Raw genomic sequence first — 15,586 nt, forward strand, 5'->3', positions numbered from 1 at the left:
CACTCTTCATATCTACAGTGTTTTGAAAAATAGTGTACATATCTGCATTCTCTAACTTCGTTTTCCGTACAGACTGAATACTTTGAGAAATTGGCTTTATATTTGTTTCACAGCTGTATTCAGCAATTCTATAGGTCAAGTTCAGTTGAGGATATCTTACAATAACACTTGGTACAAGGCTGCTTTCTGTCAATCAAGTTACAATCACTTTGTCCTTGAGAATTACATTTCAGTCATAAATTTAGTGTTTGGCTGTATGAATGGTGCAAACCTCACTGAGATGCTGTCTATTTTGATTCCACTGTGCTTGTTTTAAGCAGGCATTTTCAACAGCATCTGTTCTATGGTTTTTTTAAGAAGTTCCCTCACAGCTTGTCTCATGCAGTAAAAGTTAACCGTTGTGTACCAGTAGTCCATAACCACAACTTGTAAAGGAAGGTTATTACATCTGGTGGATGTTGACAATCTTGGCAAAATAATTTGCACCATGGGGAACTAACCTGCTCTTCCTTGAGTATATACTGTATAAATTGTTGTCCTCTGGCTTATGAAACAATGACAAATAGAATTCTAAAAGCTTCCACATTGATATGGAAAGACTTATATCGTTTAGAACGTAAGTATTTATAGCTTTTTTTTTTTTTTTTTAATCTGCCACTGGACACAGCTGACTGCAGCTGTGAAATAAATAATTTGCTTTCTGCTCAAAACGTCAGCCACGATGGTCTGTCATAGGCGTTCATGGATATTGCATAAAAGGACCTATTATCTCGCAACTCTTGCCCACTTTAATAGGATTTCCATTATGTATGGATGATAGTCCGCTTTCTGTTACTCAGTATAGTGTATCCTTTTCAGACTGGAAGACTTTGAAATGTAAATTAAAGAGAAGGTGCCAACAGGCTATCAGACCAATGTGTGTACAAAGGTGATCCAGAACAGACGCAGCTATCAGGGGCTTCAGTGATTGAGTTGGTGAAGTGTTGAAGATTTAATAGAGAAGCAATAAATAATATGTGTGATTTTTTTTTTTTTTTTTTTTTTTTTTTTTTTTTTAAACAAATGTCAGCTACAACTTCACTAAATAAGTAAAGCTGTAAATGTATCGACTTTCTTGCACTTACACTCGAAGAAGTTTTAAAGGCATGACGAACTAATCTATTTTATCCACCAAAAAGGAGCGTTCTTGCTTAAGCGGGCGACCAGTTTGAGTTAATCATAATGGGCTTTGACATTAACGTTTCTCTGGGGGTAAACAGGAGCTCCGAAGAGGAAATGCTGGAAAGACGGACGTTTTCCATCTTCAGCATTCTCATGCTGACTTTACTCGTCATCTTAATCATCGCTACCTTCTTGTGGAACCTTTTGGTGTTGGTAACGATCTTCCGGGTGAAGACGTTCCACAGAGTTCCTCACAATCTGGTGGCTTCCATGGCTGTGTCTGATGTGATGGTGGCAGCGCTTGTGATGCCCCTCAGTCTTGTCAACGAGCTTTCTGGTCGAAGATGGCGACTGGGGAGACTGCTTTGTGATGTGTGGATCTCCTTTGATGTTCTCTGTTGCACAGCAAGCATCTGGAATGTGACTGCCATAGCTCTCGACAGGTACTGGTCAATCACCAGACACCTGGAGTACACGCTGAAAACAAGGAAAAACATATCCAACATCATGATCGCATTGACCTGGGTTCTGTCAGCGGTGATTTCTTTGTCCCCTCTTTTTGGATGGGGAGAAGCTTACACGGCAGACGATGAGAACTGTCAGGTTAGCCAGGAGCCGTCTTACACTATCTTCTCAACTTTTGGGGCTTTTTACCTGCCACTGTCTGTAGTTCTCTTTGTTTACTGGAAAATTTACAAAGCTGCCAAATTCAGCATTGGAAGTCGCAGAAGGAACGCGGTTGTGCCAATGCCAGGGGTCGTACAGGTAAGATTACGCAATCATTTGTATTTTTTTTAATTAGTTTTCTTAGTTTCTTTTCAATGTTGTCTTTTGAAAACTTTATAGTTGACAGCTATTTCAATAAACATTTGTTATGAATTTTGCCAAACTACACGTGCGTTTCAGCCTGCATATGAACCTGTTCCTTATCAATAGACTTGCCACGTAGTGTATAAGAAATAGCTGCAATTAGTCGATTATGGAACAAAGACAGCCGTGCGGGAAGATTGTACTCTTCTTGCAACAAAGCTGTCTTTGAAAATGAGCCCTCAAATTATTAAACTATTTGACATGTTAGCATCGAAATAGTAAAACGAAAGGGAAGCATTTGTCATGATACAAATGTGCCATTCGTTTTTGTTTTTAGATTTTAAAGTAGGGTACAATTTTTTTGTAATGTTATAATGTTCGCATAAAAATATGATTTTTTTTACGTACTCATTTTTAATAGCGGAAAGTAAATTATTCTAAATGTATATGAGTATTACACAGCATGCCCTATCCCCACCACTGTTTTGTTTTTGTCACTAATTATTCATGCTACCATCAGTAAATGATAGATTATACAGTAAAACCTAAAGCAGACAAAGGTTGACCAGTGTCTTCAGCAATAATAATAATAATAATAATAATAATAATAATAATAATAATAATAAAAATAATAATAGTACACCCCAACCCTTTATATGAAAGGTAGGGAAACTGTTTTGGTTAATTTAGTAGCTGCAGGTAAAGCTGCTGGCTTTCCTTATGCTCAATGGTAATGGGAACCACACATGTCTTTTAAATAAATTCAGGTTATGAAATCCTACATTCAAAAGTCTGCTATTTGCAACAGCAGCTTAAAAAAAAAACAAAAAAAAAACAGTTGTTGTCTTAAGTATTACAGACAGTATATGTATCACACACACACATTATATATATATATATATATATATATATATATATATATATATATATATATATATATATATATATATATGGATGGGAGTAATTAAAAAACTAATTATGGGTGAAAGGTGATTTGTGAATTGAAAATCCACTTCCTTCATTTTCATATTCTTTTGTTATATCTTTAGGTGAAGGAAGCACCTCTGGAGCCACAGATGGTGTTTACCGTGCGCCACGCCACCATCATGTTCCAGACAGATGGAGAGACGTGGAGGGAACAGAAAGAGAGGAAAGCTGCCGTGATGGTGGGCATCCTGATCGGGGTGTTTGTACTGTGCTGGATCCCCTTCTTCATTACGGAGCTCATTAGCCCTCTCTGCTCCTGTAACATCCCTGCTGTGTGGAAGAGCATCTTCCTGTGGCTCGGCTACTCAAACTCATTCTTCAATCCGCTCATTTACACCGCCTTCAACAAGAACTACAACAATGCCTTCAAAAATCTGTTTTCTAAACACAGATAAGTCTGTCGGTGCACCTTTCATCTTTGTGTATGTATTAGCAACAGCAGTCTATCTGTCCCCTGAACTAATCTGAAAGTACTGTGAAATCTGACCAGTTTGTTTTTATCAGCCGCATAACAAACTGGAAGACGTTGCCCCAGTTAGGATTGTAATTACACCATGTAACAATTTTTTATTTTTTTTTGGTTCCTGGGTAGTAAGTGTTATTTCCTAATTGTTTATGCCTCAAAAGTATAGAAAATGGCTATTATTCCCTCCAGGACAGTGATATTTTGAAATGTACATATTTTCCAGAACATTCCAGATAGATTCAGTGCTGACTAAACTTGGAGTAACTTCTAGAACTTTCTAGAACTTTCCAGTAATATAAATAGTAGTATAAATCCAGGGGCCTTAAGCCCACCAGTTCAGTTTAGTTCCAGCTGCTAAAGTGGATACATATCTGCATTTTTCTGAAATGGCATCAAGAGGCTGTAATGGTGGCATTCCTGATGGGTCTCCAAGGCGGTTTTACCAAGTTTCCCTGCTATCTTTGCCTTTGGAACAGCAGGAACACCAAGGCGCACTACCACAGGCGGGACTGGCCACAGCGGACCGAGTTCTCTCTGGGGAGGAACAACGTCAAGTGGGAGCCACTGGTGGACCCCTGGAAGGTGCTGATGCCACCACTGCACGTCAAATTGGGCCTTATAAAACAATTTGTCAGAGCTCTAGATAAGGAGTCGGCAGCCTTCAAGTACCTTCAAGACTTCTTCCCTAAGCTGTCTGAGGCAAAGGTCAAAGCCGATGTCTTCGTCGGACCACAGATAAAGAAGATCCTGGAGTGCAATGAATTCCCCAAGAAGCTCACTAGTAAGGAGAAAGCGGCTTGGAACAGCTTTGTCGCAGTGGTTCGGGGCTTCCTGGGCAATCACAAGGCTGAAAACTATGTGGAGCTGGTTGAGACTCTGGTGAAGAACCACGGCACAATGGGCTGTAGGATGTCCCTCAAAGTCCATATCCTTGATGCTCATCTTGATAAATTCAAGGAGAACATGGGAGCATACTCGGAGGAGCAAGGCGAGCGCTTCCACCAAGATATACTGGACTTTGAATGCAGCTACCAAGGACAGTATAACGAGAATATGATGGGAGACTACATTTGGGGGCTGATTCGTGAAAGTGATTTACAGTATAATCGTAAATCTCGAAAAACTACTCACTTCTAAATCTTTTGTAGTCATTTTTGTATTACTTTAGTATAAATACATGTTAATTTGGATTCATATGTTGTTTTTTTCTGACTTTATGTGAACGAAGAGACACAAATTCGCCCGTTTTCTCATTGGAAATAGGTAAATTTCAAAATATCACTGTCCTGGTCACAAAAGCAAAGTTTGTGGGGAATAATAACCATTTTCTGTACTTTTGAGGCATAAGCAATTAGGAAATAACACTTACTACCCAGGAACAAAAATTGTGTTACATAGTGTTATCTAAGTGCTTTGCTGGAAAATGTGACCTCATAAGATGTCAAGTCTTGGTCCAAACATGGCAACACATATTGAGAACCATTCCTGTGCATTGAAACGCAGAACTGCTAGATTGCTGTAACTATTTGGGGAGATCCACAAAGAAAGGAACATATCATTCATTATCCAGCATCTTTCCTTCAATACCATGAACTGTTTTTACGTTCAAGTTGTATAATAGCTGATTGCCTCTAAGATTGAGACTTTTTCTCAGGGAGATGTGAATTTCATTTCCCTAGGTCAGCTGTGTAAATTAGGTACTGTATTAGATGCACAATGATTAAAGTCACCGTTCTTCAAACATCTTCATTGCATCACTTCAGACTGCTTTCACTACTTGTGGTTTGAGACTTAACTTTCAAATTATCCAATGAAGTATACTTGTATACATGTAAAGATAAAAACAGAGTGACAGTATCAAGAAACTAGGTGGGTTGAATGACCTCTTTTCAAACACAGTTCAAATGTTTTACATTTAGAGCATGCAACCTTTGTTTTTGTAAATCTGTTTTTGAGGTTGGTCTGCATGCTTTAATTGAAAGGTCACACAATGTCTAGCTCATCACTTGCGAAATCATTTACCAGCCAAAGCAGGCCCGTTTTATTCTGCTTCTCAGAATATTTCATTAGTATTAAAAGTGCATTTACAGCTCATTTTGCTGCCTCAGCACATTAAGATAATTTGTTAGCATCATGCTTTCAATGTATCATTTGTGGATTATGTTTATTTTGAATGAGTAGTGCAAGTGTTTGAAGAAAAATATACTAGGTGGCTTTTTTGGAATAACATTTACTTATTGGATTTTCAACTCACACCATTTAAACTGAATTATGTTGACTGAGCAGCACTAAACATTGGTATGTGGCTGTGAATAGCACCGGTTTCATTAAAAAAAAAATATATATATATATATATATATATATATATATATATATATATATATATATATATATATATATATATGCGCATGCATATGCTGTGTCTTAATGTGTGTAACCTACACACATTACCGTGGGTTTTTTAATCTCTCCAACTTCAGGAAAAAGTAGGGTGAACACGAAGGCTGTGAATATTTTATGCTGTCAGGGTAATATGATTTGGTGAATTAATATAGAAATAAATATTAGTTATACAAAAATGTGATGTGTGCAGGTGCTCTTTGACTTTGTTTGTACTGTCCAGATTTAGATTGGATTGCAGCCCTGGCTTGATGTTGGAATGAGATTTACAGACTGGTTTTATGGTGCAGATGGTCCATTGATAAATAGGGTTTGTTGCCATCAGAAAGTCATTACCCTAAGATTGGGCACATCCATGCTGTATACTTATTGCAAGTTACAAAGCAGATCAACTTGAAAACGGTAAGAGGAGGCACAACTTGAGAGCTAATATAGATGTTCTCAGAACAGCAATCCATTTCAACAACAAAATAATCTCCCTTATGAGGCTACCATCTTCCCATGTACGTGTTATATTCTGCATAATAGTGCTTTGAAAAAGGTTGTGCAATTATTTTCTGTGCTCCAAAAGCTCAAATTGCACATCTTTGTTACAGTAGCAGATCTGAGGGAAGAGACACAAGGACCAGTCACCTGATAATGTGGGAGGAAATGCAAAGCAAATTACCCACAGAACTCTGATAATAAATGCAAAATATGCTTTTAAATATTCAAAAGGGGTATAACGGAACATTTGGCTTTTGTTAGTAAGTTCATGCAGGATGCTATTAGAATACATCCATCTTCTATTTAGATTTTCAGGGTTTGTAGTAATTATCATATGTAAGTTGAAGAACACTGCAAGATGTGTGCAAACCCAAGAGATCCAAACAAAACTTCACACATAGGGCAATAGTTCTGCATTGCGTTTCATTTGGATTAAAGATGGCTCTTTATGTGAAATATTAGGTCCTATATTGGGTCCTATTCACGATTGCAAAGCTATAGTTCACAAGTTAAATGAATTGGTTTCTTTATCAACAGTCGTCACAAAGAAGCACTGCAGTGAAAATGTAATCCGTACCAGGGAAATCCTATTCATTTACCCTGTCACGTAACTTATCACCTCTTAGAACATCATATTGGTGGTTTTGTGGTTTCACGGACCCTGATTAGCACTAACCTTGCACTACCTTACCCACCATATACACGTTTAACTTCATACTCACCAATGCCTTTTAAACTCTATCATTTTCTCACATTGATATGTATGTACAGAATTTCTCAATAGATGTCCATAAAATGGTTAATCACAGCAATTTTGCTGAAGAGCAGATTTTTTTCTTTAGGCAGTAGTTATGATTAAAAACATACCAAACAAATAGGCTCCTTGCTCCAAAGAACATAATGAAAATTAATAGACGCTGCTCAACATAAAATAACATTTATATTCATGTTATGCCATCATTAGCATGCTGAACATTGCACCAAGCACTCAGCGTGTGAATTTATAATGGTACACAAACATGCTCAAAAGTATTCTCTTTTATTCCCGTCATACTATTTGGATCTCAAATGCTGCAGCGTCAGTTCTTTGTGGATTAAGAATAGGGCTCAGGTGGTCAATGTAGCAGTGTAGGGTCCTAAATGAATGCCAGGACAATAACATCCTTTGTGACAGACAGCTTTTAAGCAAAACATAGAGGAGAGAGAATAGCACTCTAGCTTAACTTTGATCTAAGTTACCTTCATCAGCAAGATGAGCATATGTTCAAAAAGTAGTTTTAGATCAAAACAAGATGCAATAACAAAATGGTTCCTGCTTTTTTCTATTAGATGTTTTGATTGAGACCGATTTAAAAATACTCCAAAAAAAAAAATCTTATTAAATACACAGGTTTTTAGCTTCTAAAATATATTATGCTTTGTAATAAAATAGTTTAAAATAAAATTGTTGAATAGTGAACATCGTTTAGTAGATTGGAAATTATTCAGCTTGATAGCACATTACAGAGATATGCAATGTGCAGTATCTGTGTGGAGCTCTTGTTACTTAAATACAAGTTATTACAACACACCTTAGAATAATACAAATAAGAACATTATCAGTATTATAATACAACCTTTCAGATTTTTCTTAGATTCATTATGTGCAATTTACTGAGTTATTGAGGGGTGTGTCTTGGGATACAAAAATCTATGTAAAGTAAAAGTGGGATATGGGGATAATGCAAAAAAGGAAAACAATAGAAGAAACTAAAAGCAAGACGAGTACTTGTTTGAAAATGTTCTATAGAACAATGTACATTTCTCCATTGAGTAAATAATGAATCAATGCATTCCAACCTTGTTTATTTTTGTCCTACAGTTCACAACGGTTTTAACATATTCCAGTCAGGTTTATCTACAGCCGCTAAAGATGAAGACAGAATCATACAGTATATAATGAGTTAAATAAGACATGCAATACACTACAATATAATGAAATGACAAAAATTTGCATACACCTTTGACATCTATTATGTAAAAGTAATGAAAAAAACAAACATTACTTATAAAAAGGAGAAGTTTCCTTGACATATCTGGGTTTAGTATGTTCATAAATGTATAGTACTACATGTATAGATTAAAAACCACATTATGTTTTGTTATACCTATATTCTATATTAATTGTAAATGAGAACTGAACAGACAGAAACAGAGAATATGTATTTCATCCATTAAGTTTAAACACTTTGTTAAACGGGATCTCGTCAAAACTTTGTCAATTTATTTAACCACATTTTTGCAAATATTTAATTTCTTTCATGTAGCTTAAACTGCAAAAATGTGGATGAACTTGACTTAGATGCAACACATAAGGCTTTCCATTTAAGATTAGTAGGTCTTGATTACACAAAAAAAAAAAAAAAAAAAAAAAGGATATTTTGATTTCACAATGGTGTCTAGGATGCCCCCTTAGCTCTTAACTTTGAAAGCAGCATTTCATTCTTCCGGCACTCCTATGGAAACAATCGTACAGGTTATTAAAAATTCTGTGCTGTAAAAGTGTCTATTAATTGCTATATAGTCTCAAATTAGTCTCCAACAGTTTTCAAACACTCTGATTGCTAAAATATGCAGCTGGATAAAAGTTTGAGGTTACTGTAATTAAGCCAGAATGCCACTGCCTTACAAGCTATGACTAGAACCAAGGCTGGAGTGAAAATAAAATAATCTGTCATGCAATATTACCACACACAGACTTACTAATGTTAAAAACCTTCAAAATAAAATAAAAAAAACTAAAAACCTTCAGATAACTCATAGAGATATACACACTATAACCTTGCTTGTTTGTTTGATTGATTAAATGACTGAATAGATCTACATATTTAATTCACAGTATAGAACTAGGAATCAGTTAGTGATTTGTGACTACTTCTGGATGTTGAAACGCAGCTGTGTGGCAGAGCTGAGCCAACACTTCGACAGTGAGGAGGAGTGAGGAGACTACAAGCCTAGGTTTAGTTCACACTGTGGATAAAGATTATATGGCACTCTTTACAAGAACAGGGCTGTTAACCCTGGAGTCCTATTCAAATCCCACTGCAGATCAATATAACTGTTTCCAAGCTTACAACAATTCAAAGACTTATTAACCCCTCCCTGGATCCCCAGGTAACCAGAATAAAGGAGAGTGTTTTCAGTTAATTATACCAGCTTAAATAAAAGGATTTGATGGATTGTACAGAATAAAACATTCCAAAGCCCTGGTATTTTAACACAGACGGTCCCCTACAACAGGTCTACTACCATTACACAGCCAATAACGAAAGTGATATCCATTTAATATAAAAGTAATCTTACCTCTTTAAAGTCTTTCACTGTTTTAAAGTAGAGCCGTTGTTTCTCTAATAATTCCAGATACTCATCATTTAACTGATCTCTCCTCATTTTATTTTCTTGTTTCTTTTTCTCCATCTAGAAGAATTAATAATATATTATTATATATATATATATATATATATATATATATCTCAATTACCTACTACAAATCTTACACATTTTCCACAATAAATTGTAAGTATAATCTTTTTTTGTCATAAACATCGAAGGGACAGGGTAGTCCAAATGCAATCTAGTTTCTTGCCTGTAGGCAGCATTGCATGTGTTTCTATAAAGGACAGAAATTGCCATTATAATATTAGAAGTCAAGTGCAGCCATATAGGATGTGATGTTGTAAGTTTAAGTGATTATATACACCCTTGTGGTGAAACATGGGCCAAATACATAAGCTGCTCAATGTTGTCTGAAGTTAAAAACCTGCACTGCAGTTTCAAATTACATTTACAAACTTTAAATTAATCATTTTATATCCCATGTTAAACTGCATGTCCTAAACTCCCTCTGTGTCGTATATACTATCCGTGAATTGAGAACAGGACATACAATATATCCACCGGGTTGATCACTCAGAGTTCACTGCCAGCGTTACCCAACATGCTTTAAAATGGGATTCAGAATACTGCATACAAGTAGAAGGATCAGCCTTCGTATCTAAGAGTAAATGACTATGCATCACAGATTCGTTACAGTCTTCAGTCAAGCACCAAAACCCTGCTGCACGACTGGTCTTTTCCCTTCCTCGTTTCTCCCAATCTACATATAAGTACAGTATTTTATATAAATGCTTTTGACAGTTTCAGTCAAAATGTGCAAGACAGCAGGGCGTTGTATATTAGATAGATACAGAGATAAAGATAACTTGCCTTAATTCTGTTCTGTTTAATTCCCTCAACAATTTGTTCCATCTGTCGCAGAAATTGCTCTCGGGCTCCAGAAGATGCCATAGCTCTGGAACATAACATGCATTAAGACTTACATAAGTGATAGAAATTACTGACCCAGGCACATTATTTGCAGAAGGAATCACAATATAGCACTCTACAGCTCCAACTGGTCTGACAGGCTCAGCACACCCAGATGGACAAATTATTACAAAATATGCAAAGAATTAAGAAGTGGATTACATTGTGTTTTCAGCTGTATAGGTTTAACTGCATAACTATGCTCATTTGAATACTACAAATAATTAAATGCAAATTTAAAAAACAAAAAAACAAACATAAAACATTAATCAAACCACTTAAGCTATCCTTATTGTCTGACGAAAAGTATTTTCTAGCTTGGCTGTAAGGAACATAGTTAAAGCATAACGCCAATACGTACTGCAGAAAGTTGTCATGAATGGAGTTCAGCAAATTAACCTATAGGGGGAAAAAGAAAACAACAAACAAACAAACAAATTATATATATATATATATATATATATATATATATATATATATATATATATATATATATATATACACACACACACACACACACACATATACGTGTGTGTGTATGTATGTATGTATGCGTGTGTGTGTATATATCAATTAATTTAGCACCATTACCATAGTTGCCCTCTTACAGTATTTACTAGCAGTATTTGGGATCATGTAAATTGTCTACCATGGGAAAAGCTATGTTATATTTAAACTTGTATTTCCACCACAGCTGTACCATCCTCTGACAGGTTTAAAATCAACAAGCCAAACTCAAGGTCAAAGTATTAAACTTATTATACAATGTGTCTTTCATTGTTTAACTCAGCTGAGCGAAGTCATTGAAATGCTTCTGGTAGATTATGCAATGGTGGGAAATCCAATTTCTGCTGTAGTATCAGTAAAGCAGCACTTAAAGATTAAATACAGCAACAGCAAAATGTCACTGGCAATTTAAATATGTAATTACATTATAATAAAGAATTATATGATTGAGTGTCGTTACAAATAGACAGTAAATATATTCAAAATCCCCACGTGAACCAATGACACGAGTTCCGCATTATTAAAAATAAAGGTACAGCAGAAGAAACAATTAATTAACCATTAACTTTAAGAAAACCCTGGCCCAAGGACCAATTCTCTTTCATTTCCCCAGTTACCTCTTTTTCCAGAAACACCTTTTTGTCATCCAGTGTATTATAGAGGGTGAAGAACTGTTTGGTTTCTTTGTGGGTTGCTGCAACTAAAAGATGAGAATATTTTAGTTCAGCGGAGTTGTAAATCATGTTCAAGATAATGTTTCTTGCACCCAAATGCATTAAAACAGACAGCCGCAGTGCAAAATGTAGATACTAGAAAGCAATATAAAACTAACAGACTTGCTAATTTAAAAGGAAAAAGCAGCGAGGCTGTTCAGCACAAGTGAAGTTCCACAATGGAAAAAAAAGTGCAGTACTATTGCAACTTTACAGGATAAACCTGCACAGTCCACAAAATATATATGCATATATACAAATACTACATATTCCAACAAGCTTGATAATGGAGGGAGTAATATATTCTGATGTACAGGATATGTACATATTTAAAAAAAATAAATAAATAAATAAAAAAAAAAAACAGTTTTCACGCCTCATTTACCAAGAAATGCATACAATTATTTCTGATATATGTGAAGCTGATGTAAAATTACACACAGCTGGTGGAAAAAAATAAATTAAAAGCAGATTACATTTTCAGCTGTTTTGCCAAAACACTTTTGATTTAAGCAGTAATGAATATTCGTGTGACATGTACTTTTATTTGTACCCATTTTTATTTTCCAGAGATTTAACTCCTGTGTGTGCACCTTCTGCTGGGCCATCATTACCTTAATGTAAATGCATTCACCCCTCTGCACAACTGCCAGTCTGCAGAATGTCATCAAAACCATTCCAAAGCCCAGAAGTCATGCAAAACAAGCTCACCATGACACACATTATGAAAACCTCAAGAAGGCTTGTGCCAAGTTTCATCACAATTAAGTGATTCTTAAGGCACATTTGAACATTTACACAAACAGTATATAGTATATATAGAGTATATAAGCCAAACCTTTTCTCGTATTCTTCCACAGATCATATTGATTTACATTATAAAAGCACATTGGTTTTAAATTACACTTCTAGTTCAAAATGTATCTTTTTTTTATGAAGTCACCCCATCAAAGAATGGGTTTATGTAATGTTACATACGTTTTATTAGATTGCAATAACACTAGATAAAGATACCCTTATTATTTCTTAGGTCTGTATTCATTTAAAACAAAAAAGCTGATACAATTTGACGGCATGCTACTGGACCCAAACCAGCAATTTAAACAAGAAAATGGAACATACAGAAAGCAGATGCCTAAATACATACCCTGACCATAGAGTTCAATAAATCTCTTTTGATACTGGGTTAGTTCAGCTCTGCTTGGTACTTCATCAATCTTTCTCTGCAGTATAGCAATTTCTCTATTCCTTCGGGCCTAAAGGCAAGCAGAAACATGCACTAAAATGTATTATTGTACTTCCATGGATTTAAAAAGTAAGCACACTATGCCATGCATAGCAAATACACAGCATATGTGGATTGGTGGGGATCGTCTTAAAACAAAATCTTTATAACAGTAGTACAAGGGACTCATTTTAAAACAGATACTCGGTTTATTTACCAGCAACAGCCTGATCTTCTGGAGCTTCTCTTTGTCTGTATTATACTGTTTGTCTATCAGTTGGTTTCGTTCCTAAAAAAACAAGCTCATTTATCAATCTTGCCATAAAACAGAAAACATTTCTGAAAATGCTGTAGTTTTCTGCCAAACAATAAATATAAATATATTATATATATTATATTTATATTATATATATATTATAGTGTGGTGTGTGTCGTGGTGTGTGTGTGTGTTATATTATATATATATATATATATATATATATATATATATATATATATATATATATATATATGAAGAGACCATATTTTGTTGAAAATAACTACTGTACAACAGATAAGTTAACTACTGAATTTTTTATCACTTACCTTTTCTTCACCATCATCATCTCCTGATTCAATTTTTAGGTTTTCAATACTCTGCTGCAAACGAGTCATTTCCTCCTTTAAAACACATACACACATCAAAAAAAAAAAAAACATTCAAAGAAAGCAGATATCACAGTAAAATGCAGCAGCAGGTAATGAGGGGTCAGCTGTATAAAAAGATGAATGTTCTGTACTAAGTACTTAAGATACAAGTGGTATGTCTTTTTCAAAGTAAAATACTCTCTTACCCGACAATGAGTACGGAATTCTTGTTCTTGATTCTTAAGGTTTTCATTCATAGCAACCAACGCTCTCAGCTTCTGAAGGACACTAGCACACACACACACACATGCCATAACACAAAAAAGACAAGTCAGTCTCTCATATTAAAGAAATGATTGCCATCGTTGTAGGCGGATTGTACTTTTGGATCCAAGGCCATTCTCATCCCACACTTGTTCAATTGATAGTTACTTCTAAAATGATTTTCCTGTGACGTGCGTCTAATGCACACACCTGGTCTAGCTTAACTGTTCCTTGCTATTTCTGATGTTGAAAGACAATGTGCTGCACACACTCTGCTTGCTTCCCACATCACTGCATTATTTAGGGTCGGATTAGAGACACCCTGGTCCACCAGATAACAGTCTTCAAAGTCATAACTGATGGATGCCCATTATCAATATTCTGCTCTGTACTGATTGACACACTTTTCTGCCAACATTGTGGTTTTCGGAATCGTTCTGATGGCCATTGTTCTTTTGTATAACTAATTTGTTCTTCTGGAGAGACCTGCAAAATATCCCTCAGGATTAAAGCAAACTTTCTGTTCTGTAAGATGAGCTCCTGAATTGTGTCTCCTGGGAGGTCTGTTTCCTTAATGTACATTCCAGAGCATAACCCCTTCTTAACATTGCCAACACCCATCTGTCACTGGTGTTAGCTTTCCAGCTGTCCAGACATAGTCAATAGTGATGCTCAAAGATTAACGGTCTTTCAACTGCTCCCTGGGGATTCTTTTTGAGTTTGCCAGGATCAGATTTAGAAGCTGGAGGACAGTTTCTTAAAACTGTTTCCACTCACCACTCTGAACACTCCAGTGCTGATATATACACTGCTGATGTGAGGGCAGCTGCCTCATTTGTTAAGTTGACCCTTTGCAATATAATAAGGGTTATATTGCATTTGTCTCTTTTGTCAACTGTAAGCTATACTTTGACCTGAGCATCCTTTCCTATTTAATTACTCTTCTGACACCAACTTATAGAGTAAGTAGCTCGGCTACAGCGTTACACAACTGTTTAAATAAAGTACCTGTAATTTTTCTTTTCATTGGTAATGTTCTGACAACAGACTTTAAATTTAAAGTTATACAGGGAATAAAGTTGTCAGGATGTTAACAATGAATATAAAAATTACATGTACGTTATTTAAACTGTTGTGGCAACCTGTGGGGAAAACTCTGAAGAAAATCATAAAACGCAACATGTAAAGTGTTGGAATATCAAGAAGCTGATTAAACAGCATGATCATTAGACAGGTGCACCTTGTGCTGGGGACAATAAAAGGCCACTCTAAAATGTGCAGTTTTGTCACACAACACAATGCCACAAATGTCTCAAGTTTTGAGGGAGCGTGCAATTGGCATACTGACTGCAGAAATGTCCACCAGAGCTGTTGCCAGAGAATTGAATGTTCATTTCTCTACCATAAGCCGCCTCCAACGTCGTTTTAGAGAATTTGGCAGTACGTCCAACCGGCCTCACAACCGCAGACCACGTGTAACTACACCAGCCCAGGACCTCCACACCCGGCTTCTTCACCTGCGGGATCGTCTGAGACCAGCCAATTGGACAGCTGATGAAACTGTGGGTTTGCACAACCGAAGAATTTCTGCACAAA

The 15,586-nt window shown here is 35.9% G+C and overlaps 2 protein-coding genes across 2 annotated transcripts in view; one reads left to right on the forward strand and one right to left on the reverse strand.

The window, feature by feature from the left end:
* Nucleotides 1-1,137: 1,137 nt before the first annotated feature.
* On the forward strand, nt 1,138-3,499 carry LOC121322625 (5-hydroxytryptamine receptor 5A-like). Its single transcript, XM_041262795.1, has 2 exons — nt 1,138-1,926; nt 3,021-3,499. The coding sequence occupies exons 1-2, from the start codon at nt 1,222-1,224 to the stop codon at nt 3,351-3,353; spliced, it is 1,038 nt and encodes a 345-aa protein (XP_041118729.1). The 5' UTR covers nt 1,138-1,221; the 3' UTR covers nt 3,354-3,499.
* Nucleotides 3,500-8,138: 4,639 nt separating this feature from the next.
* The window catches only part of LOC121323001 (coiled-coil domain-containing protein 93-like), a 13,446-nt gene continuing 5,998 nt past the window's right edge, over nt 8,139-15,586 (reverse strand). The window contains exons 10-18 of the mRNA XM_041263707.1: nt 13,933-14,062; nt 13,685-13,759; nt 13,317-13,388; nt 13,022-13,130; nt 11,779-11,861; nt 11,016-11,053; nt 10,556-10,640; nt 9,653-9,766; nt 8,139-8,805 (exon numbers count right to left, since the gene is read on the reverse strand). Coding sequence (XP_041119641.1) covers nt 8,749-8,805; nt 9,653-9,766; nt 10,556-10,640; nt 11,016-11,053; nt 11,779-11,861; nt 13,022-13,130; nt 13,317-13,388; nt 13,685-13,759; nt 13,933-14,062 — 763 coding nt within the window. The 3' untranslated portion in view covers nt 8,139-8,748. The remainder of the gene's footprint in view (nt 8,806-9,652; nt 9,767-10,555; nt 10,641-11,015; nt 11,054-11,778; nt 11,862-13,021; nt 13,131-13,316; nt 13,389-13,684; nt 13,760-13,932; nt 14,063-15,586) is intronic.

This window comes from Polyodon spathula, chromosome 11 (assembly GCF_017654505.1).
Source record: "Polyodon spathula isolate WHYD16114869_AA chromosome 11, ASM1765450v1, whole genome shotgun sequence".
In the NCBI taxonomy this organism is placed as follows: domain Eukaryota; kingdom Metazoa; phylum Chordata; class Actinopteri; order Acipenseriformes; family Polyodontidae; genus Polyodon; species Polyodon spathula.

Excerpts from the sequence above, each read along its gene's own strand:
- LOC121322625 (XM_041262795.1), top strand. The coding sequence starts at position 1,222 with ATGGGCTTTGACATTAACGTTTCTCTGGGGGTAAACAGGAGCTCCGAA. Across the intron at positions 1,927-3,020 it reads CAATGCCAGGGGTCGTACAG|GTGAAGGAAGCACCTCTGGA; the intron begins GTAAGATTACGC and ends TTATATCTTTAG.